This window comes from Lissotriton vulgaris, unplaced genomic scaffold (genome assembly GCF_964263255.1).
Source record: "Lissotriton vulgaris unplaced genomic scaffold, aLisVul1.2 SCAFFOLD_799, whole genome shotgun sequence".
Taxonomy (NCBI): Eukaryota; Metazoa; Chordata; class Amphibia; order Caudata; family Salamandridae; genus Lissotriton; species Lissotriton vulgaris.
This window is the reverse complement of record NW_028241902.1, coordinates 763,583-789,809: the sequence shown is the minus strand read 5'-3', so window position 1 is coordinate 789,809 and position 26,227 is coordinate 763,583. Positions and strand designations below refer to the sequence as shown.

The 26,227-nt window shown below is 41.3% G+C and overlaps 1 protein-coding gene across 1 annotated transcript in view; it reads right to left on the bottom strand.

Moving 5' to 3' along the window:
• LOC147669146 (sodium/calcium exchanger 1-like) overlaps positions 1–26,227 on the bottom strand; it is a 592,080-nt gene that overhangs the window by 77,326 nt on the left and 488,527 nt on the right. The window contains exon 2 of the mRNA XM_086948194.1: positions 5,372–5,478. Within this exon, the coding sequence (XP_086804320.1) occupies positions 5,372–5,478 (107 nt within the window). The remainder of the gene's footprint in view (positions 1–5,371; positions 5,479–26,227) is intronic.

The window sequence follows — 26,227 nt, the reverse complement described above, 5'->3', positions numbered from 1 at the left end:
TACGATGGTGGTGAAACCGCCTCTGACAGGCTGTCGGTGGCGGTCTCACCATCATCATAATCAGGCCCTAAATGTTTTTGTGTACTTTGCACCATCCAGTTTAGCTTGTGTGTGTGTGTTTATATTCATGAATGTATGTGTGTGTGTGCCTCCTGAAACAGGGAAAATATGTCAACAGTCCTTGTGAAATATGAAACATATTTCACCTGTCCCTGCTCTGTGTGGTGTGCATCATCATTATGCCATTCCTAAACCACCACTCAGCAGAGCTTTACCTTCTTCCTTTATTTAATCAACATTTTTTTAAAGATAAACAAAACCTGAATATTTTAATTTCTATTAGTGCCCATTGCTATCAGCACATTGCAGAAAACAGCTATTAAGCATACTTTTTTTATAAACAAAAGAGAGTCTCTTTGTTTCGAAAATTCTAGATTCTTATCTCCATACTTATTTTTCTTTTTTTTTTACTAAAGACAACTAAACAGTATAGATCGGTGTTATACTTACTGTTAAAGAAACAATGAACAATTGTCCATGTATAAAAAGAATCTATTTTTTGATTGCTGCCCCAAAATAAACATCTAATATAAAAATAAGTAACAGGTATTGTGCAATATTTTCCAATATTGCCACCTCTGGGTTATAGTGACATTTACAAACTGATTGCCTTTTGACATACTGCACATCCTATCCTTTGTCTATTTTGTTATATTAAATGTTCAGTTTGGTGTACTTATCTTGAAAGCTGTGTTTTTTTCAAACAGGGAAATGTTTATTAGAAACAGTAGGTCGTACACTATAATATATTGTTTGATTACCAGTAACACAAGATTAAGCTATTTAATTGTGTACCTACAAATATAAGGTTTTTGACTAAAAGTGACTTTTTGAAGATGCTGAGTTTAGCCCTGATTCTGACTGAAATTAATATGTTCAGGTTTTGCTGAACTTTTTCGATCAGTCTGCTAATCACCAATTGCACCAATTGGTACTAGTGAAAATCAAAGTGTTGATGCTGCATGTGCAACATTAAACAAACATTGTGCTCTGTTTGCAATTAGAATGTTTCGAATTTGCTTAGCTTTTTTTAAGAGACTGCTAAAAGGTAATAGGGAAGCTCCGTGGGATGGTTTGGGGCTGGCTTTATCTAAATAAACTATCATGCTTAGAGACCAAGTAACTGGAAGGAAGAAAATCATACTGAATATAGGGGCCTTCCATTGGATGAATTCTGTACTTCACACGAATGATGTCATGTCCAGGATATGACATCCTCATTTGACAAAGTATGAGTTCTGAAATGAGTGCCTTTTCTGCAATAAAAATGCCCACACATGTATTATACGTTTCTAACGACATTTTTTGTTGTCGAAGAGGAAAATGTTTTTTGATAACAACTAGTCAAATGTCTGATTATACTGTATGATTGCCTGCAGCATTAAAAAAATTAAATGTGTATGTTCAGAATGTGAAATTTTATTGCAGACATGTCTTGCTGTGCCAGAAGCATATTTTGTCTTTAGAAGTAGGAATTCTTTTAAGCTGCTCTTAGCAACATACATGTACGAACTGGCCCTGAATGTTCAAGTTTTGTGATGCTGGTATTACCTAAATATTGGCTTTTTTTGGGAATTAATACCTGGCGAGAATAAAATCGGTTTGGACGGGGCCTTCCACTGGATGAACTGCACAAATGACGGGAATTATGCCATATTCCAGAATTATGGAAATAAAGTCACAGATATGATATAATCCCATCAAAACACGGATTTTGAAATGGCTGACTGTCGTGTAATAAATTCAGGCACACAATTCAGAAACATTCATTTAACTGTTCAAATCCTGTCAAATATCAGGTCTTAGTCTGAGAATGGATCCATGGCCTTCAAACAGTGTTGCCAAATAATCTAAACTTTATTGCTTTGAGCAGTTAAGAAGTATGGTGACTTTTTTATAGAACGGCCGGTGCCTCTCTTCTAGCAAAGGACTATATGGTTAAAGCTTTAGGCTTAACTTAACATATTGGAATGTCATGAGCTTCATCGTAAGCAAACAATAGAACTCTTGACTATCGAGTAAAAGAATATTGTGGCACAATAATATTGAGTGGCAAAATATTGAAAGGTAAGTGCAGAGAGGGGAAGTATAAATTTACTATTCTTAACCCCACATCTATGTACCTTGATGATGTATATCTATGTACCTCGACGATATATGAATATAGCGTCAAAGTACATAGATGTCAATTTAGGTATAGAAAAACTATACAATGGTAAATAACAAGGACCCCCTGATTGTGGATCAATTTCCTGGGTCAGGGCAAGCAATATAATGACAAGTAACAACCCCAGGCAAACCAAAATTCCAAAGTGCTATGAAAACCAGCAAATTAAAAATGGCACTTTACTAAAAAACGATTTTTATAAAAAAAATCATCAGAGTATTTAATAATTTTTTTAATACAAATTACACAATGCATATATTTTCTAAAAAACCATATACATAATAATTAAAACAGACATGAACATAAAATTTTTAAATGATGGTAAGGGTGAAGTAGTGACGGTTTCTTCAACGAGTTTCGACACCAAGTGTCTTCGTCAGGAAAGTACCATCATATCATTAATCTGAAAAATTGAGCTTACGGCACTGCACCGTCAGGTTCTGATTTGTCTTAGTGATATTTGTAGTAATAGGGCGAGCGTGTCAATCACTATGAAAACGCGAAAAATATTAGTACGGAGATTCCGCTGTTAACGGGGCTGGTCGGACATTCAATTGTGCAGCACTCTGGCTGTTGTTTTAAAAGAAGGGCACAAATCTCTAATAGGCCAAATAGATCTTTGGAGCTTTTATATATTGCCGCAATAACAAGGAACTGCGCGGTGATGAATCGAACCGGCACTGACCAGAGAAGAGAAATCACCAGTAGGCCATCATTGCCCCTTGAAGATACGCTTTGAAATTGCCAACAGTGAGGCTGGCCGCGATTCATCACCGTGCAGTTCCTTGTTATTTTTAACGGTTTCATAGTGATTGACACGCTCGCCCTATTACCACAAATATCACTAAGACAAATCAGAACCTGACGGTGCAGTGCCGTAAGCTCAATTTTTCAGATTAATTATATGATGGTACTTTCCTGACGAAGACACTTGGTGTCGAAACGCGTTGAAGAAACCGTCACTACTTCTCCCTTACCATCATTTTTAAATTTTATGTTCATGTCTGTTTTAATTATTATGTATATGTTTTTTTTAGAAAATATATGCATTTTTTGTTTAATTTGTGTTAAGAAAATTATTAAATACTCTGATGATTTTTTATAAAAATCGTTTTTTAGTAAAGTGTCATTTTTAATTTGCTGGTTTTCATTGCACTTTGGAATTTTGGTTTGCCTGGGGTTGTTACTTGCCATTATAGAAAAACTATACATACTTATCTTTTGATATTTTCGCACTTGATACGTTGTGCATGATTTTAGTGTCTTGTTATATTCTGGATTTGATATTCAAGAGCCAAACACAAGCAACGGAATCTTAGCAGCTAATACACACAGGTATAAGCCGTGTTCAACCTCAGTTCCATTACCCAGGAGTGCACCTCTCTCTGGCATTCACCATAGTTTTAGATGCAGTTTCAGGAGCTGGGAGAGGCTGTGGTTGGACCATGGGGGATGGTGAATCCATTTAACTGCTCCCAAGGTCCCCACTGTAACTCTCATGTTGTGGAACGAATGTGGCTTTGCCAACAAATTTCCTTCATTCACACCAGAAGCTAGAGAATGGCTCAACGAGAAAACATCCTAGGACCAGTTTGGTGTTTGCACCTTTTGTAGCAGTCAATGAGGTTTACTTTTAGGACAGTTGGAGCACATACGGTTAGATTTTCATATAGCCCCTGCTGGTAGTCCATGCTGGACATAAATGACTCCCTCCATTGGTTTTGGGCCTTGGTTTCAGTTCAGATAATAATTATAGAGCAGGAATTTATTGCATGGATATAACAATACATTGACATTTGGAAATGTAATAAAGTTAAGTGACTGCGCCTGAGTGCATTTGTTTATTCAATGGTTAACTGATAGCAATATTTATTAAATGAAAACACTTCAGTAGGCAAATTATTGTGAAGTGACAATGGCCATGGGGTCAATGTACCAAGTTATGGCTTTACAGTTATAATTTAATTTCTCTAATGCTCATTTTAGGAGCTGGGTGTGAAGATATCACTTTTCACTAGTTGCCCTGCCCTTGCAATAACAGGACCCCCTGAGAAAGTGTGCCACTCTGAACTAAAGATTACACCATTTCAAAGTACTTTGTGGTGCTGGGTTGACTCTAAACTGGACTTTAGTAGGATTCCTAATCAGTACACGTTCATCCCAACAAATAAAAGAAGCTTCACAAGAGACACTGCAAAGATTTTGGAAGCCGAGAGAGAGGAGAGAGCCAGTGTGAGAGTAGGGCGACACAAACAGAGAAGAGGACTGGTTCTCGGTGGTCTATCTTGTTATACTCTCACACCTTTCAGTCCTCTGCGCATCCAGATTGGTTCCTCGAGCACAAGGAAGAAACTGGACTGCTTCTCGTATTCCTCACGATCAAGTATTCTAAGGGTAATGCACTTCCTGTGGGGACACAAGACAAAGGGAAACATATGGTTGAAGTCACACAATCATGCATTAGAGCAAACCAAGATGGACAGTTATTGTGATGTCATGGGGTGGGAGGGAATGAGGAAGCTGCAGCACATTGACATCATTTTAAGTATATAACAAAGCATTATGCATAACTGGGAATCGGCTTGCTAGCATGAGGAATTTCTTCTTGCGACTTCGGTAAATCGGCTAGGCTTGAATCATGGGAATCTAGAAAAACTCAATCTAAGAAACAATGACTATCCAAAAGAGCGAGTAAGAACAAGCCTTACGTAAAGTCAGCTCCTCTGATTTTTCCCAAAGCATCTGCCAAAGCAACACCCAGGCTTTAACACTCACAGGTCAATTAAATATAAAAACAACCCCTCTGAGTCTGATATCCTCTATCTTAAGAAAATGTGCAATTTTAGCTCTTCCTAATCATTCAGAATTTGGTAATCAGGTTTTATGTCTTCCACAACAGTTTGATCAATAAGGAAATTCTATGATATATGCACAGGACAAAAAGTAGGACGCAGCAGTCTTACTCTGATTGGCCGCCCCTGCTTGATCCGACTCCCAGTTATGAACAATTCTGCCTAGTTACATAGATAGATGAATGTGCGCATCAGACTCGATGGAAGAGGTAGAGCCAGGCATCCATGTGGGATGAAAGCCACCCAGAGGCGCTTGAGTCTCAAGCCTCTGCCCTCAGAGCAGGTTCCCCACCTTTCTTCTCACTCATCTCCACCAGGCGGGGCTCCCCAATCTCAAGGTAGAAGGTCTTGTTTTTCTCATACTCCTCATCATCAATCACTTTCACTAATATCGTTTTGCTGAAACAGAAGAATAGGGCAGATTGAAGAATCAAAGGAGACAGGAAAAAGAAAAGAAACAGGAGGAAAGAAAACAAAGTGGACAGAGAGACTCCTAGTCTGTCAGACCAAACCATTACACAAGACTGAAAGCAGGGGGAGGGGACCAAATACATTTCAAGCACTGAAACATGTCATTTCAGTGCAAGGGACCACATTCCAGAGTAACTGAGCACTTTTCAGAGAAACATAATACATTTCAGTGCACCAAGCACTTTTCAATGCAACATATCATTTTACAGTTTAACCTACCACTGTCGGTGTAACATCACATTTCAGAGTAAGGTTTCATATCTCAGAGAATCGTACCACATTTAAGAGTAACATCACATTTCGGAGTAAGGTACCACATTTCATAGTAATGTATCCCAGTTCCTTGCAATGAGTCACATTACAAAGTAACATACCACATTTCAAGGGAGTTATTGTAAACATTTATCACTGTAATCTGCTTTTCACTTTGGGGAAAAAACAATTTTCCAGACGTTCGTTTTTTAATCAGTTATCTTTCTCACCTATTCTGAAATTCTTTTTTAAAACAGTTAATTGATAAAAACAGAAAATATTAAGAGATGCTCACGTAGATAATGAAATAAATTCAGCATCAATCATCTAAGCTTCACCCTTATAATTTGAAATTAACTAAGAGGCTGGGGATATCTCAACCTGAATGCACAGGGTGAGGAGAGGGGGGGTGGACCACCCAAGCACAGCAGAGAATAGATGCGGGTACCACACAACCCAAAATTCCAGACTTAAGAGAAGACTCTTTCATTTAAAGGAACATTTCCGCTGCTGGAGAGCGTGAATACTTGTTACCTACAGCCTGAATAAATCATGCTGAACCAAGTCCAGTCGTTTAACTGGAAAGGCACTGCTGCCATAAAGTTCGAGGTAGACTAAACTTGGAAACTGAATCTCGTCCACGGTTTGAAACAAAGCACAAAGTGAGAGTAAAACCGTGCACTTCTATGGTAAAGTCTTCAAGTGTCTTCAGTCAATTTACATTTGCAGCATTTTATTGAAAGCCCAGGCATGCAGTGTTACACTATTAAACCAAACAAACATGAGAAACCTAAGACCTCCATAGTCAGTAGGTTCAACATGGAGACGAAATTCAGCATCGTGCATCAACAGCAGAGCAGATTCCAATGTATACCACTGCCACGTGTCCCACACGCCGAATGGCAGTGCTTAATTTGTGCTGGTGTTGCAGGTGTTTGGTTCCAACACTCATTTTTGGGCACATGAACAAATGTGTCCACCTCACACATCAGCTCAGATCAAAAGAGATCAAGTCAGAAAAGGGGAAAAAGACGGAAGAGAAAGAGGTATGAAGTGGGATCAACTTTAGGCAGCCCTGGTATTCAGCAGCCTTGGAATTTAACAGCACCAGCAACAGACTCCTAAAATAATCTCCGAAGCCTTGCATTTATTTATTCACAAATTAACCACTGCTAAATAAGTCAGTGAATTTAAACTGGGAAACCAGGCTCACAGATTTATTGTTCTCCTGCAAAGGACGGAGCACACTGTTTTATCAATTAAAGCATGTTGAAATAACAGAGAGGCAGTCAAAAATTAAAGAAGAAAACCTTTAAATTCTGAAAACAGCTGACATTATATCTGGACTTTGAATAAGTAGGGAGAAAGACATTGGTTATACAATAATCCCACATTGAGTGTGAATTGTGCAATGCTACCTGAGTCTACTGCATCCAAAGTGTGCAACATAAACACATACAGAAGAAAAACACAATTTTTACTTTGCACAGGGAGGCCCCCTCATCCAGGGAGTATGGCCGAAACTCTCCCACTTTCCAGGAGCAAGGATTGGTAGGGCGGAACAAGTTGGCATCTTGCGTTCTGTGACAGGTGCCAGCGACTGGTATTTAGTCCTGTAGTGCAGTTGGTAAGTGTGTAGTATGGACATGCTAACCAGTTTTGTTGCTCGATATCTGTGCTCGGGTTGTGATGGGGGTTGACGCTCATCTAGGAAGAGTTTTCAGGTGAGGCTGGAGAATCTGTGAGGAAATAGAGCAAACGCTATGGGCCAGATGTTTCAAAGGGTGTTACCCATTCTGTGTCTATGGGAAAATGTGTGCATACATATGGCCCTATATGTTGTGGGGGAAATGTCCTGTTTTCTTGTATTCGGGAAAAGTCTTTTAGAGTCAAAGATGCAGTTCATGAGGATCATTCATCGAATAACAAATGTCTCAGTGTGGCCCAACATAGACGTTAATAGTTTTACATGACAAAAAGGCTTCAGCCAACATGTGGCCCTCCGTTTATGACTCCTGCCCACAGGGCTTCCTCAAGGCTTACCAGAAGGCAATGCTTGGGTGCCACAAGTAGAGAAGATATTGTGGTCTGGCTTGGTGGGGACTCATATTCTTCTATCACACGGTTTTGGCCACCGAAAGCATTGAAGAAGCAAGGTGCTAAGATATGGTCTTAAAGTAAAGAAATGAAACCATACACATGTGCTAACCTACGCGTGTGAGCTCTTCCCAGACCCAAATTAGGGGCAGTACCAATCCCTATTACAAACCTCCTCACATCCTCCTTCCCATCTCGCACGATAATTACTTTTGTACATTAACTTTCTGGTTACTATTAATTACTTCCAGTTTACTTACCTTCAGGTTGAATCTAGCTAAGTATCCACGTAATCTCTTCAATTCTCTCATGTATGTTTCCGTTGTTAAATGGAAAGAATTTCACTTCCTTTGGGGCTAGGTTTGCAGTATCCAAAAACCTTAATAGATAAATAAATCCATTGTTTTGTTCTTAGCAAGAAACATTGACCAACCCACCTACCTACCTAACCTTACCTTACCTTGCCTTACCATACCATACCATACCATACCATACCATACCATACCATACCATACCATACCATACACCATACCATACCTTACCTTACCTTACCATACCCTACCTTACCATACCCTACCTTACCTTACCATACCATACCTTATCTTATCTTACCTTACCTAACCTTGCCTTGCCTTACCTTACCTTACCTTACTCGCTCCTTCACTATTTCCAACGCTGAATGGAAGGATCTGGAATTCCGACTGTTACTAATCATCAAGACTTGTTAACCCCCCCTCGTGACCACCTCACCTTCATTCCTTGCCTTTCATTAGGTGCCTTCCTCTCACAGCGCTCTGCGGCATGAGAGCTGCAGTACGTTGAGCTTCACAACAACTCAGGCAAATTTAAGCTAGTATAGCAGGGGACCCAATTACAATGCCACAAAAGATAGTTTGACAGGGTTGTGAATGTTTCTACAAACACACCATGTTCAACCTCACGGTAGTGACCGAGGTGGCATGCCAAGAAACGCTTCTACACTTCGGAATCCCGCCATATTGCCACTTCTCACAAATAAACCAAGATGTAAGAGAGGTGTAGGGGCTGGTTCCGAAATTCAACATACGGCAACATGGTGAAGCCAAATTAAAATTCTGCAGGCATGCTTGAGAAACCCTGAACGTTTTTGTCCCCATCATCAATTTCGCTAGAACAGTGCATAGGCAGTCTGACACGTTGCATCCGAGAGTCCGCCGAGAGATAAATATGCAATCACTGCAGGAATTATGAATACTGCAACCTCCTCCCACAGTAATTCTAGAGTTTCTCGACAATTTTCACACAGATTTCACCAGTTTTTTTGGTGGGGAAAATGTTGGGGGAAGAGGAGAGATAGTGTGAGGATGCAGTAACTCATAACGAGTGCCTCTGAGTTAATAAACCCTGCAGACTTTTTTAAACCATTTCTGCACCTGATGTTTCATCAAACTCTGCACAACCTTGCAAAAAAGTTAAGGCTACATCTGCAGAAAATATGATTTTTTTTTTAGTTGGTTGAGATTTTCACACAATAGATTTTTTTTAAAGCGTATATCTGCTAATGATTTGACAACGACAGAATTCTGCCTTTTCTACTCTGAATTTGAATACCGCAGGCGACAAACTGTGCAAATAATAATACATTTTTTGGAAGCACACCATTAATCAAAGATCGCTTAAGAGTAACACGCAGAGACTGGCAGCCAGTAAGATGGGCAGGTCAAGTGAAAAGGGAAACATCTAACAGTAGAAATGAATTTTAGGGCAGGCGCAGGTTTTTAAAATTTCGTCGCATTAGATTTGCATTAATTAAAACTAAAGCAAAGGTTAATAGGCTTTCTTCAGTTTTTAATTCAATGTATTTGACCATAGATATACGAAATTAAAAAACGCAGTGGGTGCTGTACTCTTAATGGGTTTCTTAATTGAACTTGTAGGTGGTCCCTTAATTAGACTACTACTGGGCTTACTTCCGGCATATTTGCCATATGCTCTTGTGTGGGCCAAAGAATCTGTTTTTAAAGCACAAATAAGTAAGCAGACACCCTCCACATGGTGACATAGCTGCCACTGGGCCACTAGTGACTGTCCCTACATAAGGAAGATGAACCTACCTCTTCACTATATGAAATCATTACACAGTTCTGCACTTGTCAAGGTTGCCATGGCACCAATGCTTTCTTGCATCAAAATTACTTCTTTTGAAACGTCCCTTGAACAGTAACTGGTCATCTGCCTCTCCCTAACTTTACAATCACAGTAAGAGCGGTAGAAATGTTGGGCCTTTTTTGTGGAACCCGCCAAGAGTCATCGACTGATCTAGTCACACCTACTAAACAGAAACTCCGAAAGAAAATTCTGTGAATGAAGGTCTTTCCATCTAAACTGGATCCCACCCTGCACTTCCTACTGAAACTTCTCTGCTGCTGGGTTCTGTAGTGCCTAAATATCCAACCATGTACCTTAGCAAATGTGTGGGTGGTTTCTCTGCATCAGAGTCCCTTTTATTTTGGGTTTCGTGCCTGCCTCCTTTTAGGGGGAAGTGTTTCCTTCTTCTTACTGAGGGGTGCAAAGCTGCTACCTAGTGATTCTCGGAATCTCAGAAATAGAAATATAGTGGATAAAATGATTGTGACACAAAGATCGCGGACATAATATAATGAAGGTAAGTTTCTATAGGGAAGCAAAGTTTTACTGTATAGAACTCCATATATATGTACCCTACCAATATATATATATATATATATATATATATATATATATATATATATATATATATATATATATATATATATATATATATATATATATATATATATATATATATATATATATATATATATATCTTCAAGATATGTAGATGTGGAGCTAAGAACCATAAATCTAAACTTACCTATTTGTATTTGCCTTCTCGATATTTTGGTTCGCGATCTTTTTGACATGATAATATGTCCACACAATATTTCTCTTTCGGATATTCTGTCCATGACCCAGAGTCTGGGCTTGACACAGATTTAGGGCACTTTGGGTGTCCAACCAAGTCTCACTGAACTGTGCTCCGCTTCCTTTTGTGTAGAGGAAGTTTCCCAATGCGGCTTGTGGGTGTTTTACCTGGATAGCAGTGACTTTTATGGTATTCATTAATAGTAGTGAATGAGCCAAGGAAGAGTGATGCAAAGTCAAAGTCTGTGGCAGGATAACTCACTGATACTACTATAATTTGGTGAGCAAGCGTTACAACGAACCTTTTACAACACAGTGCCTTTACAACGCGGTATTTACAACGCAAACCATTACAACACATTGCGCTGGGGGGGGGCGGTCTAGGATAGGGAATAAGTTTAATTTACTATCCAACACCTTCCCTAGTATCCACACCCCAAAGCGCTATGCGTTGTAATGGATTGCGATGTAGAAAACTGCGTTGTAAAGGCATGCGTGGTAAAAGCATGCGTTGTAACGCCATACATCCCTCTAATTTTCATTGTCATTATTGACTTCCAACCTGCCTTCGGCTGTTCGGGCTTCAGTGACAGGTTACCTACTTCTGAGGGATGCTAAAAAAATGCTGACTCCCTATATGATACTCAGTCTGACTGTCTGAGGGATGCACTCACAGTATTTTTTGCTCAGCTTCCTGTCACGGGATGGGTATCAACACAATAGTCATGACTATGAGCAGAAATCACTACTCGCCCCGAAGATCGCTAGTAAGCAAGTTGGGCATTTCTTTATCACTGGATATACTTATACATTGTTTACTGCTTTGATGAGGTATTAAGTACTAATTCAATGCAACATGCAACTGAGCAACAGAGACTTATTTACAAAGCTTTGCCAAGCAGATGGCCAATAAAGAAAAGCCTTGGCAAATGTAAAACTATTTGGCTTACACTGAGCGGAAAATGGTGAAATAACAGGATATCATAATTAATACAAAAAAATGTTATTGAAAGTTGGCATGCCTTATTTTTCTTCAAAATATAAATGCTGTTTAACTGTCTGTGAATTGTGTTTCATTATTTAGAGGTGTTGCTGCTGACAGTGCCTTTATGCTTTGATTAATTAACAACTCAGTCTTGTTGTGTTCCTTTCATGATGACTATCAGGTCACCATCCCTAGTAAAGTACCAGTTTATTAGACATAAACTGACTTAGAATTTGCCAAGCTTCTGTCACGGGACTCAAATGCATCTGCCACAAAATAGTTTTCTGAGTGTTATCTGCCCTGATCCCGAGGAATGAGAAAATGGAGTTCTCAGCAAAGCAGGCTTTACCTCTTAGAATATTTGTCAGCAGCTGCAGGTTTTTGTGCTGAAATTCTATGTCAAATGCGAAAGTATTGGCCGATGCCTGCAGGACACTTGTACATTGTGAATGCATTTCACAGTGTTGTTTTTGATGCGTTCCAGGCATTTTTAGGACAGCAGTGAAAGGACTCTTCAGGGAAACGTAAAAAAGTTTCGCTGAAGGGTATTTGGCACAGATCCAGCACACAGAACTCTATAAATAGACTCGCCTGTATTCATTCCCTTAAGAAGTCTACAACCTGAATTTTGACCTACACTGGTTTAATATTCTGTGGGAAATAACTGTAATTTAATATTCTATGACATAGGGCCCTTGCAACAGGTGCAAACTTGGAATGCAGACCAGCCCTGGAAATTAAGTAGGACTGGGCCCGGGGATGGTGGAGGTGTGTGGGGGGCTGGGTGGTATGGCTGAAACACTGCTGTGCTTTTATTACAGGTTCCCGATATTGAAGCACTGCTGCAAAACCGGCCCCCAGTAACAAAATCGGCCCCCACCCTTCCATCGCACCGGTAAAACACTCAGTCCCCACCCCAGCAAGTCCAGCCCTGGCTTGCAAAGAGTGCAGACCAATGCTTGCATCTAGTCCACCTTCTAAACACGGAAATCGATGGAAATATTGTAATGCTGCAATATTCACCCGTCCTTAATTTGTGAAAGTGCCTGCAGGTTGTGGGCAGCACCACTCATTTTGGGGGGCAGGCAATAATTTTCATCATAATTTTTATCTTAGAAAGTGAGGCAGAAAATGAAGACAGAACAATGAATATACAAATAGGGGAGCAGAGAGAAAGCAGGGATGAAAGAGAACCAGCAAAAGTGAACTTGAAGGGTAGGACGTGGCTGGTGATGGAAGGTGAAATCAAGGCTAGCGATTGGTGGTTCGCGGCAACACCAGCCTTCTACACCATCGGGCTCCAAAGAAAAGTTTTGGGCCCTGCACTTCTGATGATGATGATCAAAATGAAGATCATGATGATGATTATCAGTATTTTTATTAATATTTTGTAATTTAAACAGTGCCAATCATCATCTAGTGCCATTTTGCCACGCGTCTAAAGGGAAATATGGAACAAGTAGATACGACTGTCAGTGATAAAGATTTGCAATGTTTTTGACAGCATTCCCTGAATCTTCATCCTCTCTGCTCTGACTTTTTACATGAAACAGAGAACCGAAATATTAAAATCGTGGACTCACGTTGACATGTTGTTGTTCATGCTGGAGATGCTTAATGTTCATTTACACATGATGGCAATGGCCCATTTCCAAACACTCATGAAGAAATCTGCTCATTGGTTTTATGCCGCTAAGCACTACATACATGTGCATCAACCAGAAAGCAACTAAAGGATAACAGCATTGTGGCACTCTGGGCGATGGTGCAGTACTGGTATAACAAAACTGGAGGCCCCCCTTGCAAAGTTCGTAAGGGTGGCCCCCTCCGAACTCAATCAGGAGCTTTCCAGCCAGAGTATTGTGCTGAGGGGGACCCCTGGAGCTTTGGGCCCCCTGCACCGCGGAACAACCTTTATAACGCAACTTTTAGCACGCAGTGCTATTACAACGCAGACTTTAAAACGAAAACCATTACAACGCATTACACTGTGGGGCGCTCTAGGATAGGGAATAGTTTTAATTTACTATCCAACACCTTCCCTAGTGTCCACGGGGACTGGTGTTGGAATAGTAAATTAAACTATTCACTATCCAGCACCCCCCCGTGTAATGCGTTGTAATGGAATGCGTTTTAAAACTTGCGTTGTTACAGCATGCGTGGTAAAAGCATGCGTTGTAACAACGTACATCCCTGTGTTACACCACTGCGGTGCAGCAGGGTGTTTCTCCTGCAACATCGAGCACCAAGTGCCGCTATTATTCGCAAAGTTGGTTAGCACAGGTGAGCAATAAACTTTGTTGTTATTATGAGGCAACCTGAAGAGGGTTGTATGTATCAATACCGAAATTATCATCTTACATAAATGTTGTGGCCTAAATGTTGTTTATAAAAAATATCACTCCACTGGATGCAGATTTTCTATTATTAACTCAACTTGGTCAGCATATTTGCAAAAGATATTTAAGACACAATATTTTTCTCAGACTTTATTTAGGCTATGACATTCTGGCATCATACTCCATTAAATATATTGTGAGTACCCTGAAGTTTAGTTACTTGATGGCATTTCTTCTGTCTTTCTGTTGACCACCCCTTAATCTCCCTCTAAACACGACGTTTCTTACTCAGTTGACTCCCAGCATTTGGACGTCCCACCACCCTCCCCAACAAACGGCTCAACTCCACAAGTTGTTACCGTACTTGTCTTGCAGTGTTCGCTTATTCTACCCTTTCCCTCTTTCTACTCCCCCACTCCACCTCCACAAGGAAAGACACAATCAATGATGCGCTGAAAGGCCAAAAAATAAAGCTTGATAGAATGCCAATTTTACAAGCTTAATATATTAGAAAACTAAACGACAACAACGCCTACATGATACAACAAAGAAGCATGACAAATACTTGTAAATTCAATTTTCAAATTAAAAAATAATTTTTAAGGTCACAGCAACTCAGTTTTAATAAGGCTGACTGACGTTATCAATGCAAAAGAAGGCCTAATAGATTGTCATAGATAAAAAGAAAATGCGCCACCAGACTCACCAGTGTTTGTTTGGCAAAAAAAGAATATTTTATAATTCTCAATTGTATGATACTGAATTGCTGAGTAAGCCTGCTTTGATCAGGTAATCAATATATGCTTCTGCCTCATGGTGGGCTGAGGAGGAGGGATGGGTGTGTGATCAATAGGGAATTGTAAGTCTGATTGGGGAGAACGGCGCACACTTCACCCTACCAGAAAAAATAAGAGGATTAAGGCTTGACGACAACCAAACATCTTGCACTTTTTCAATTGATAATTATCTCCCGGACAAATCAGCTCTGGTGTTCAAACGTGCAGAAAAAACGCGTGCAAGAGCACCAACCTGCTCTGGTGTAGTGGGCGTGGTCCTCCTGACTCGTAATCAGCCCAGTTATCTACACAAAAGCATCATGCAATAGGCAGAGATATTACTGTGCTTTCTGAACTGCTTAATACAAGTCCCCAGTCTATGGTTTGCACTGCATGCCTTAATGAAGGAAAACCCCCCTTGCGGATGCCTACGATATCGTTCTCTGCCTTCCCATAAACAAAATTTGCATGAGCATCAACAGCCCTTCTTGGTGCTCAGGGAGTTAAGGCGCACCATTTTCAAATCATTAACTCAGTGTTCAATAATATCCCTGCCAATAAGCAAGATGTCCTCTGCTGACTTCTAACTGAGAGTCTCACAAAGGGTGCCTTGTTGATTTCTTTGCAGTAACGTTTCTCTTAATCAAATGCAGCACGCAAAGATCAATCATATGTTATCATCCTTAATACAATAAGCAGTCAAATAAGAATATGTTGTCAGTGTCTTACTGTCATCACTCGTTGTCACAAGATATTCCACTGTGTTTTCTAGGCAAAGAAGACACAGGAGCGATGGACAAGGGTCATGTCAGTGCCGACTCTTTTCAGTGTGTAATGATACCAACTCTCCTGATTGTGTCGCGAGACACTCAGGATCTACACCTGATGGTGAAAATTGGCCAGTACATCTAAAATGAGGCTTCTATGAGGGCTAGCCTATCAAAGCAGAAGCAAACACAAGGAGATGATGGACGGAGCGCTGATATTTTTCAGACACTCACCCCCAGTCACAGATCTGTCTTGAATCCATCATCGTTCTTTAGCTCACATCACCACCCCAGTTCAGACCAAGCCATATCCAAATCAGTCTTGACCCTGTTCCTCTTGGGAACAGTTCAGCCCGAACTGCCAAGCCATGTCTTCCCCGGACTGGAAAAAGCATCCTGGCACTGGCTTCGGAGTACCATCCCTCATCAGCTGGCCTATCTTGAATCCAGTGGCAAAGTAAAACTTTTCAGACTCTCATCCCCAGTCACAGATCTGGGTTGAATCCATCATCGTTCTCACAGCAGAAGGCCAGGTAGGCCGCAGGGCACATTTGGCAGAATGAGAGAAACGAGCTGAATACCCATGGTATTTGCAAGGGCATTAATCAAAGTACTCGAGAATAATGATTACTTGAAATGAAGGTCATTACTATGAAAATGAGGCACTGCAACATTGAAAAGGCAGCCATGGGATTTAAAAAACAAAGCATGTAGCAACTACATAACCAGACAGCAGGGGGCAAAGACCATGGTCTTTTCTTACCAAAAGAACATGTTGCTGTGGGTATTTGTTGACATCAACAGTACTGAGGCAATATTTCTCTCTTACTTAAAAACTTGCGTTGATTAGACCACCGGTGAAAATCAAGATAATCTAGGGATTGAGATACTTCTCACTTCTCCAAATTTTATGAAAACCAGGAAATCGATGAAGATAAACAATTGTAGTTATTGCATTCACAGTTTAATCACCAGCCATATTAACACTGTTGTGAGAAATGACCACCACTGTGATAAATGTGCTCATATGAATTTCAGAACACCTTCAACTCAAAACTCTAAGAAAAACGTTTTATCAGCCTCAGCTATCAGTCTCTCTAACCCCTATATACTTTGCCAATTTTGGGTAGCCAGGCAATTCTGCCACCTGAACATGTTGGATTTTGCTCATACACAGGTTGATAACACACCAGTTGGTGCCTGTCCTGAGCAGCAGTGGCTGCTCCCCAAAAAGAGATGGTGGGGCAGGGGGACACAGGTGGAAGGGGAATAAAAAAAATAGAATAATATAATTTACCTCCATACCGCTGACCACCGCCTCTCCTCCGTCCTCTCTGGAGCAGCCTGGAACCAGGAAGGGAAGCACACAGCCTCCCGGAATCCCCTGGCCAATCACAACACTGCCTTAGCAGCATTGTAATTCGACTGAGTGCTGTGGTTTAGTGCTCAAACACGGGCTGCCAGGCTGGGCATGTTCTCCACCCAGGCTGCACTACAGTTGAGAACATGCCCAGTGCACATGACGCTTTGGCCGGCCCTAGAGGGCCGACCAAAGCATCATGTGAACTTTTGGTGCTGCCAGCACTCCTCCTCCATGTGAGGCATGGTGAGCTCAGCCCCGCCCCCCCCCCCCTCGAAAAAACTGCAAACTGAACACAAAAAGCAAAATGGTAATAACAGAACAGTATTATTATTTTGATTTTTGTATTGAGCTTGCAGCTGAAGCAGTGGGGTGATGCTCCTGCGCCTTAGTCGAGGAGCCGCCACTGGTCCCGAGCATTCCGATGAGTAGAGTATGTGTGTGTGTCGAAACACATCAACATGTTTCACCAGCAATACTGGCACTAGAAGATCTTAATGTATTACTGTGCCACAAACTGATAAGCAGTTTTTTTTCATAGTTGTAGATTTTTACATATAATCCATCATCTCCTGCATCATCTGCAGATTAAAAACCAATGTCTCTGGCTCAAACGTTTTTAACTGTTACTAAAAAAGAGGCTACAGGTGTTGCCAAACAGTGGAAGGCTATTTGTAAAGGTTGGCTGATCACCATTCTGTTGCTTATTTCTATATTTGGGTGTTAAATCTTTACTAATGCCTAAATAGTGTTAACAAGTGTAACAATCATTTACAATGCAATAAGTCTCGCATTTGCAAGAGTTTAGGCTATTGGCATTGTAAATGTCAATGTCTTTTTTTATCAGTTTTGAAAAACAATACATAAATAAAAGGCATTGTCATTTACTATGCCAATAGCTCTAACTCTTGCAAAAGCGAGACCTATTTCATTGCAAATGCTTGTTTATATACGCAAACGGGGCATACGGCAGGGGGCCGTGGTGCAAATGCTTCTAGAATTCCATGCCGCTCCAAATGTAGTAATGGAATGAGACATACATTTGCATGAAATTTTAGCACCAAATGTAAGCAGGCTCAAACAATGGGCAAAAGAAAGATTGCATAATTTTCCTACTCCTGATACCTGTAAATTCCAGTTAATTACCAATATTACGAGTTTTCCCATTGGCTTTTGAAATACGGTACCCTGCAAGCTTTCTCCATTCGCGTAACACTGCACTTCTTTGCACACAATTTAGTGTATCTTGGCGTTTTCTACAGAAAGTTCAATTTAACCGTATATATAGAGCTACTCAGCAATATCTGTGTCGCCCTTTCTAAAGGCCATGCCTCTGTCATCATATATGTCACATTTAAAATCAACTTGTTCACTCATTCACAATTTACAAAATGTCACAAACATGAATGGTTTTTCAGCAAGAGGCGTGTGTGATGTCTGCATTTAAGCCAACCTCTACTGATAGACAAAGCATTTCTTCTCGTGGCTTTGATGTGAGAATTCACATGTTGGGCTATTTTATGAAAACATTTGCCGACGGTCTGCAAGGATGGGCGGGTTTTGTTCTTATTAGCTGATCGTTTAGGTTGTTACAATTTCATATAGGGTAATGTACGGTGAGAGCAGAAACACGGCCTCTACCTTATCACACGACCCAGTAGTCCCCAAAGCATGGGACAAGCTCCCCCTCTGAGCTCTCCCTTTCATCCAACCCGCGTCCATTCACAGATGGCCGGAGGAAAATAAACCCATTCTTAGCTGACGCTCTGGGGCCCTCCCTTGTCTAAAGCTCCCCGGTCCCCCATCTCGGCCCGAGGAGCACCGCGCTCAGTACGTGAAGCTGCCTGTGTTTGCCAACAAGCTACGAGTATTGTGGCATCTCTGTCTAATTAGTCGCTGGGCATGTTAACCTCTTCCATGCTCGTGATGGAACCGTTCCGTCACGAGCCACGGGTGGGCTGTGCTGGTGACGGAACTGTTCCGACACGGCCCTGCCGCCGCGCCTGGGCAGCGCGAATTCCGCGCCTGCGCTAACGTTCTAAAGAATGGGCGGGGCCGTGACGGAACCGTTCCGTCACAAGCACAGCTCACCCGCGAGCCGTGACGGAGCGGTTCCGTCACAAGCACGGAACTGCCGCGCGGCCGCCCCACCCCCTTGGGCTGCGGCGGAATAGCCGCCACAGCGAAGGGGTTAACATGCGAGCCGTAACAAAGGCGGGGCCAATGGCCATTGTTCGACTTCTGCCCCAAGGGCACGTGTGTGCTGTTAACTATTATTAGCTGGTTATGTGGTTTATAGTCCTCCTTAACTCGAAACGCCTCTGGTCGGGATGATTTTTGTTGGACTGAGCACGCTACCGTAACAAGCAAAGCATCCCCTCCAGACTTTATGAAATGGACGGAGTCAGAGGAATTGAAGTAATCTTGGTGTTTTTGACTAATTTATAAATTGCGCTCTGCTAGCTACTAGAGTGAGGGTCTGCCGAACCAGTGTTTAACTGCTGCCTGCTGCTGCCTCCTTAGCCCCAGCCTTCTCCTTTGTGATCCTCTGACCTCCGTTGTGGCACCGTACATGCCACCTTCAACAACGCCAGAGCTCACTAAAAATGCCCGCACACACACAGCTGGAATGGAGCTCATATCAAAGCGCACTGAAAAAGCTGATGGGATATGTAGTCCCTGTAGCTTGTGCTATTCATGCACATAGTGCAGTCTAAAGGAAAATGTCCCAGAATTCTGTGAAACAATATTTCATTTCCGTGATGGGTGAAAGACGAGTCCAGGGAGAGGTGGACATGGGGGGGGGGGATCAATATGAACCATATGGAATAAACACACAGAAATGCAGAAATAGGTGGGGGTGAGCATGTAGCGCAAGGGAGGAGGTGGGAGAAGTGGCAGGAGGGGTGAGGGATGTGAGAGCAGGAAACAAAGAAAAAATAGTCCCCCAAATGTGTGTAACTAAATAGTAGTTGATCCTTGCTGCTTTGGGGGGAAACCAAAGAGAAAAGGAGGGACAAGAGGAAGGATTGACCACTAGCAGGCAAGTATTTTTAAAAGACACTGAAACAGACAAATGAAAGCAGTGGGTGGACTTTAAGGCCTCATATAAGTATATATATCTATATGTATAAGTATATATTAAAGCATATACAAGAAGTTTCGAATGCTCAACCTAAAAATGACAAAATAATGAAGTAATACTATCACAAAATGCACCACATTATGCCACATAAATTTCCTTTTCTTGCTGCTTAATTTACCCACCCTACCGCATAATTCTGCCAACCCCTGCTGTATAATTCGACTGTCCCTGCTTATCATATATTTGTAAGTGATGAGCTATGTTGCGCCTTTTCCCTTTATATCCTTCAGATATGCTTGACAGAACAAATAGACTTCTGTGTTTAGTCTAATGTAAATAAAAATGCAGGCACTGATTTTGCTTCCTCAGTACAGTAAAAATCTGCGCAAAATGACATGGCAAAATATCAATCCGCGCATCTATGTGTAAAGTAGCAAAGACAAAAAGAACACACCACCACAAGCAGTTTTTTGTAATGTGGCCTAGAATGTACGGGTGAGGGGGCATCCCTTACTGAAATAGGCCACTCTCTGGGCAAGGTCATGCTGACAGAATTATTCAGTCTCACATGTAGGTCACCTTCAGAAACTTGACCAAGGTGACGTCACAGCAGTCAGGAGAGGTCACCTCTCCTACAGCGAATGCATCACTCTATGCTTCCTAAGTGCGACGTAAAACGCAGAGAAAAGGCACAAGGTAAAATAGAATGTACAAACCAATCCACTAGAATGACCCCGTAGCACACTGTGTTCTTACAAAAATGAGGCACGAGCTAAATCTATATGGCATCTCTTCCTTTTCAAGTGTAGATTTGGGTTTAAAATGATAAGACGGCAGCGCTTTCCTTTAGAAAGCAAAGCTAGCTGCCAGTTCTCATTTGTGCAGGCGGCCACACGCCGGGGAAGCCGAAAAACCAGAGTGTATTAAGATTCCGCGAAGGCTTCCGTCTGCAGGCGCGCGGACGTGCTGTAAATTGTGCTGCGGGGTATTGATTTAGGAGGATCTGTGCCGTGATTTGTTTTACACGTGTGCTAATCTGTCCTAAAATGGACGATTGCTCTCCGTACAAACCTCTTCCCAGTCGAGGCTAATTCCCTGCTTCTGGATTGGCAATGACTTCTTCGGCTGGCCTCATGCAGGGGACACTGGGGCCCTGCACGCTGAGCGGGATGTGTCTACCTATTACCACAGTGAAACTCTGGAAATTAGATGATAGGTAATATACTCAGGAAAATTGACCTATTGTGCATATGATATAAAGTATTCGAATCGGTTTGCATTTTTGTACAGCAGAGACGTACACACACGTATTCCGTATTCAGAGGTCCTTGTTACAATTCTCTCAACTTTGGTTAGTTTGGTCTTCTGAGGGGCTTTTTAGAAGGATGCTGGAGTTTGGTTGGTTAACGGGGCTTCGTAACTCAGGTGGGCAGAGTTTATCTATCTATCTATCTATCTATTGATATATATCTATGTATTTATATATACATAGAGAGAGAGGTATATATGAAGATATATATCTGTTTATATATCTATAATATATATATCCGCTGCAACTTCTTTTGGGCGTTTTTTGGTTACATATATATATATGAACATCATGAAAGGGGAAGCACGCAGTTTGGAAGGGGCATCTGACGAAGGCAAGCGCCGAAACCGGTTATGCAAGATTCCAAATAAAGCACACCTCTGCAAAATCCTGCTGTGTCTTTTGAACACAGCAGTATTAACCTTCGAAATGAAGAATTACCTCAGAACCAGTAATTTACCACAAGGTGTCCTCCAGGTTATTCCTCATTTCTCCCTATTATTTCAGTGCTCGCATTTAGTTCCTTCAAGCAGTTGAAATGGCTAGGTAACATGCACCAGCACTGCTAAAGTACCATGGCTCTCTTTATTTCTTGGGACTGATAACCCAAGTTACTGGCTTGTTGAAAATAAGAGACTGGTCATAATGATGATCTCAGAAGTATATCAAAGCCACTCTTACACTGTACAGTAGTTTGTGATGTTGCAAGTAGGAGCCAGCATATCAAGGTGCCTGAAACTTTTTTAGAAGTATCAAATGCCCATTTTTGGAATCTGCATTAAAATGGTTAAAGAAAGGTGTGTAGATGGCACACATTAGTAAAACGAGCATTTACAATGCAATCGGTCTCGCCTTTTTGACCATATATGTATTTAGCTATGCACCACATTAGCCTGGGTGCTGAAACATCTACTGTTCTTTAACATGGAGGGAAAGTAAGCACCAAACTGCATGACACGCCAAGTATGAGAACACGTGGAGAGAAATATGGCCTTTCAGCGGGAAATAGTATATTCCAAAGCTCTGTTATTAATATAAAACCAGGGCCTTCATTGGTCATATCACTCAAAATACAAGATTTAAAAAAAATATTATTGTCTACTGGTGCTTGTGGAAGACAATTTCTATGGACTGAAATCTACAGAATGCTAAAGTGATTCTGGTATTTTACTGACCTCTGCTGGTCGTTTTCTATCAAGAAAGTTTAATAGAGGAAGTTGCCAGAAAAAATAAAAAAAGAAAGTTCCTAAGCAGGAAGCAATTATGGTATTTTACTGACCTCTAATTGTCATTTTCTATCAAGACAGTTAACTAGAGGCAGTTGAACAAGCAGAAAGCAATTCTGGTATTTTACTGAACTCCACTTGTCGTTTTCTATAGAGACAGTTACATAGAGCCAGTTGAACAGAAAAAAAGTCACTAAGCAGGAGCAGACAAATCCAAGGGCTGATCTCCAGAGCCCACAAAGAACATACACATATAAGTATATACAAGGGGTCTCGAATGTTCGACCTAAAAAGATGAGTGGACTGTATGCTTTGTGCTGAGGGCACTTTCGGTTCTATCAGGAACCAAAGTAGATCCCCTTTACAGAATTATTCAGCGATGCATCCTGGGGTACGTCTCATCAACGTCGTAAAAGAGCACTGTGCAGCAATGAATGGAACAGATATGCTCAATGGAAATCTCATGCTTTTAATAGCTGCAGACCAAATTCAGAGGAACGTTAAGGCTTCTCTAGCTCCAAGAACAAGAAGCGTAATTCAGATTTTCTAGTCAATGCATTGTAAGATTAGGATTTATATTAGGTAAATTCATCGATCAGTCTTGGGAAACGAGGTGTAAACATGTTCCCTAAACTAACTTTACATCTAGGACAGAGTAAATGCAAAAAAACTGGAGTGAGCCTAAGAGGCAATATGGTCTCTCAAGAAGAATGGAATTTTCCACAGGAACAACTCTATCACCAGCTTTGATGCAGATAGCACCAGTAGCTACTTATGAAATCCCAACAGATCAGATGACATCTCCTGTAATGTGCAACAAGGTAAGCTGCCATGTTTAGATCCAGTTGACATTCTGGCAACTATATATTCAGCCTGTCAATGAGACGCAAGTTGTGGAATCCTTGTTCCCTGCTTGTCCAGTTCCTTTCTAAATATAAGAACTCCCATTCCATCTTTGGCCAAGTCTGCCCTGGTGGTACTATCCTATCAGGGTGTGGATAAGAGCCGATGATGAAGCATGTCACGATTAGTGAGTGAGGCATCCCTTCCAAAACCGTTGGATACCCCAGAGGTACGAGGAGGGACCTCCCCTACAATAGTTCAGTTGTCCTTGTGTCTGAGGCTTATTCCTCTGGAGAAGGCAACTAGTCATATTATCTCTCTATCTCTCTCACTCTCTACATTGTGGTGAAAGAAAAGAAATTAGAGACATAGGCCCCACAGTAAAAAAAATACTTTAAGAGTTTTTCCCTGTCCAGACAGGTAAAACTTGAGCACAGATGTCCTACTTTTTAATTGAAATGCACCATGCCCCATGAGCCCTTAGGGCCTATCTTAGGGGTGATTTATAAGTATTAAAAAGGAAAGTTTAGGATTGGCAAAGGTTTTTTTTGTCAGATTGTAAAGTCAGCTTTAAAGTGCACAGCTGGCTGCAGTGGCAGCCTGAGACATGTTTAAAAGGCAACTTTAGTAAGCACCATGTGTGCTCAAGGTCCAGTGGTAGCATTTAGCTATACAAGCCCTGAGTACATGTAGTACCACTTACTAGGGACTTATAAGTAAATTAGACATACCAATTAAGTGTGTGACAATTGTACCATGTTTTAGGGAGAGAACACAAGCAATGTAGCACTGGTAAGCGGTGGTAAGGGAAACAGTGTTTACAACGCTGTTTCTACACGCAATGCCATTACAACACGGTCGATAAAACAACTGCGTTGTTAGTATGCAATACCATTACATTGCAATTCATTACAACAGTGGTAGCAAGCAGGTACCAGGCAGGCCCAAGATCGTGATCAAAGTGTGACTACAGGTCGGGCCCCCATGGGGAACTCATGGGGCGTTTCTCGATAATTATCTGAGAATGCGCCACTAGAGGAAAAACTCCTCTGCCATATTGCACACCTCAACACTTGTGTCACATTTAGGTCTTTTATTAACACATTTTAGACCACTCACCTTGCACGACACATAGGTCCTGAAGAAAGCCATACCATTAAAGGGAGCAAGGCTGAAACATGTTGACCGACTATGATATTGAAGTTACCTTAGATCTCCCACAATATCCACCTCCCGTTTCTACGTACTGCCAAGGGCCCACATATTACAATAGTCATTTTTTGGTCAAATGGGAACCTTAGGACAGTTCTTTTAACATTCACTCAACCACGATCTCTGCACTCTCACGTCAAAATACCCGCTCCGCTGTATCCAGGTGTCGTAGCACACCTGAGGTGCACTCGGCACCTTGGGTGGGGCCCAATGATGAAGCATGTCACCACCTAGGTTGGTGAGTGAGGGCTTTTTTCAAAACATATTGTGTTTTCCTCTCATAGCATACAAACGCTAGGGGCACCCACTCCAGAGCTAGTTTCTTTTGATATTTAAACAAAAGTGTTTTAAAGCAATCACCCTCTCAGCTTCTGGATTGTGGCCCACCACCAGGGTGGTGTAGCGTAGCTCAGTTATATTTACCGTGGTAGGAACCAGTCACACTTTACAGATTCTCAGCAGATATGGCAGAGAAGTGGAAGGCGAAACATAAGAAGAACAAAAAAGATATACAGTCACAGGAGCAGGAGGGACCACAAAAGAGAGGACACCAGCATAGTATATATTGTGTTGACTTTCCAGCAATAGAACCAATGCTGGGCACGGGCAAGCTCATTTTCTTATTGCTGCACCGGCTTCCACATACACATTCAGAGAATGACTCCCAGTGCAACCAAAAATTGGAAGAGGTCCAATCAAATGAAAAAAAATCCAAAGCGTTTGAAAGCTATTCTAGCCAGACTGACTGCGTGGTGATTTAGCCTGGAAGGGGTGGGCAGATGTTTTTGCTGCTTCGTTTCCAGACCTCTTTTGCTATTTTTCCTGAAGTGAAAAACATATTGGACATTTTGGAGAACGTTAGGACAGAACCCTTTTTGTTTGAGACTAAATTCCAACCATGTCATTCTTATCAGCCTACATGTGATTTTTGCAATCAATCTATAAATCCCACATATTGTTGATCTAATAACAAGTGATCAAACATTTTTTTTAATATTCATCCCTCACGACTGCTGTTCCAGCTGCAATGTGTCATGTGGACTGGAGAGCTGAGAGGACTTGCCAGCTGGCTACCTCGATATTCCAGAAATCATACCACTCTCAATGAGTAATTTCAATTAAATAGCCCTTGCACAATTATTATGTCATTATATTTTAGCTAGATGTCCATTAATTAGGGGATGTGTACAATACTTGATTATGACTGTGGCACCTAGCATGGCTTTCTAATTAATAATAATACAATTCCCACTTACAAGGTGTTGGGGGACATCTGTGTCACTTCACAGGTGAACAAAGGTGTATTTTACACAAACGATTACATTTTGTAAGAAATGCACTGCACATGTTGAAATTCAATTCCATATTTATATTCACACTAACGCCCTTCCCATGTATATCCATCCACAGAAAGGCTCCTTTATAACTGTTGCCACAGATTAACTGGCAACGTAAGACGCCATGGAATAGCATTATAGACATGCAGGCAGCAGTTCAACTAGTA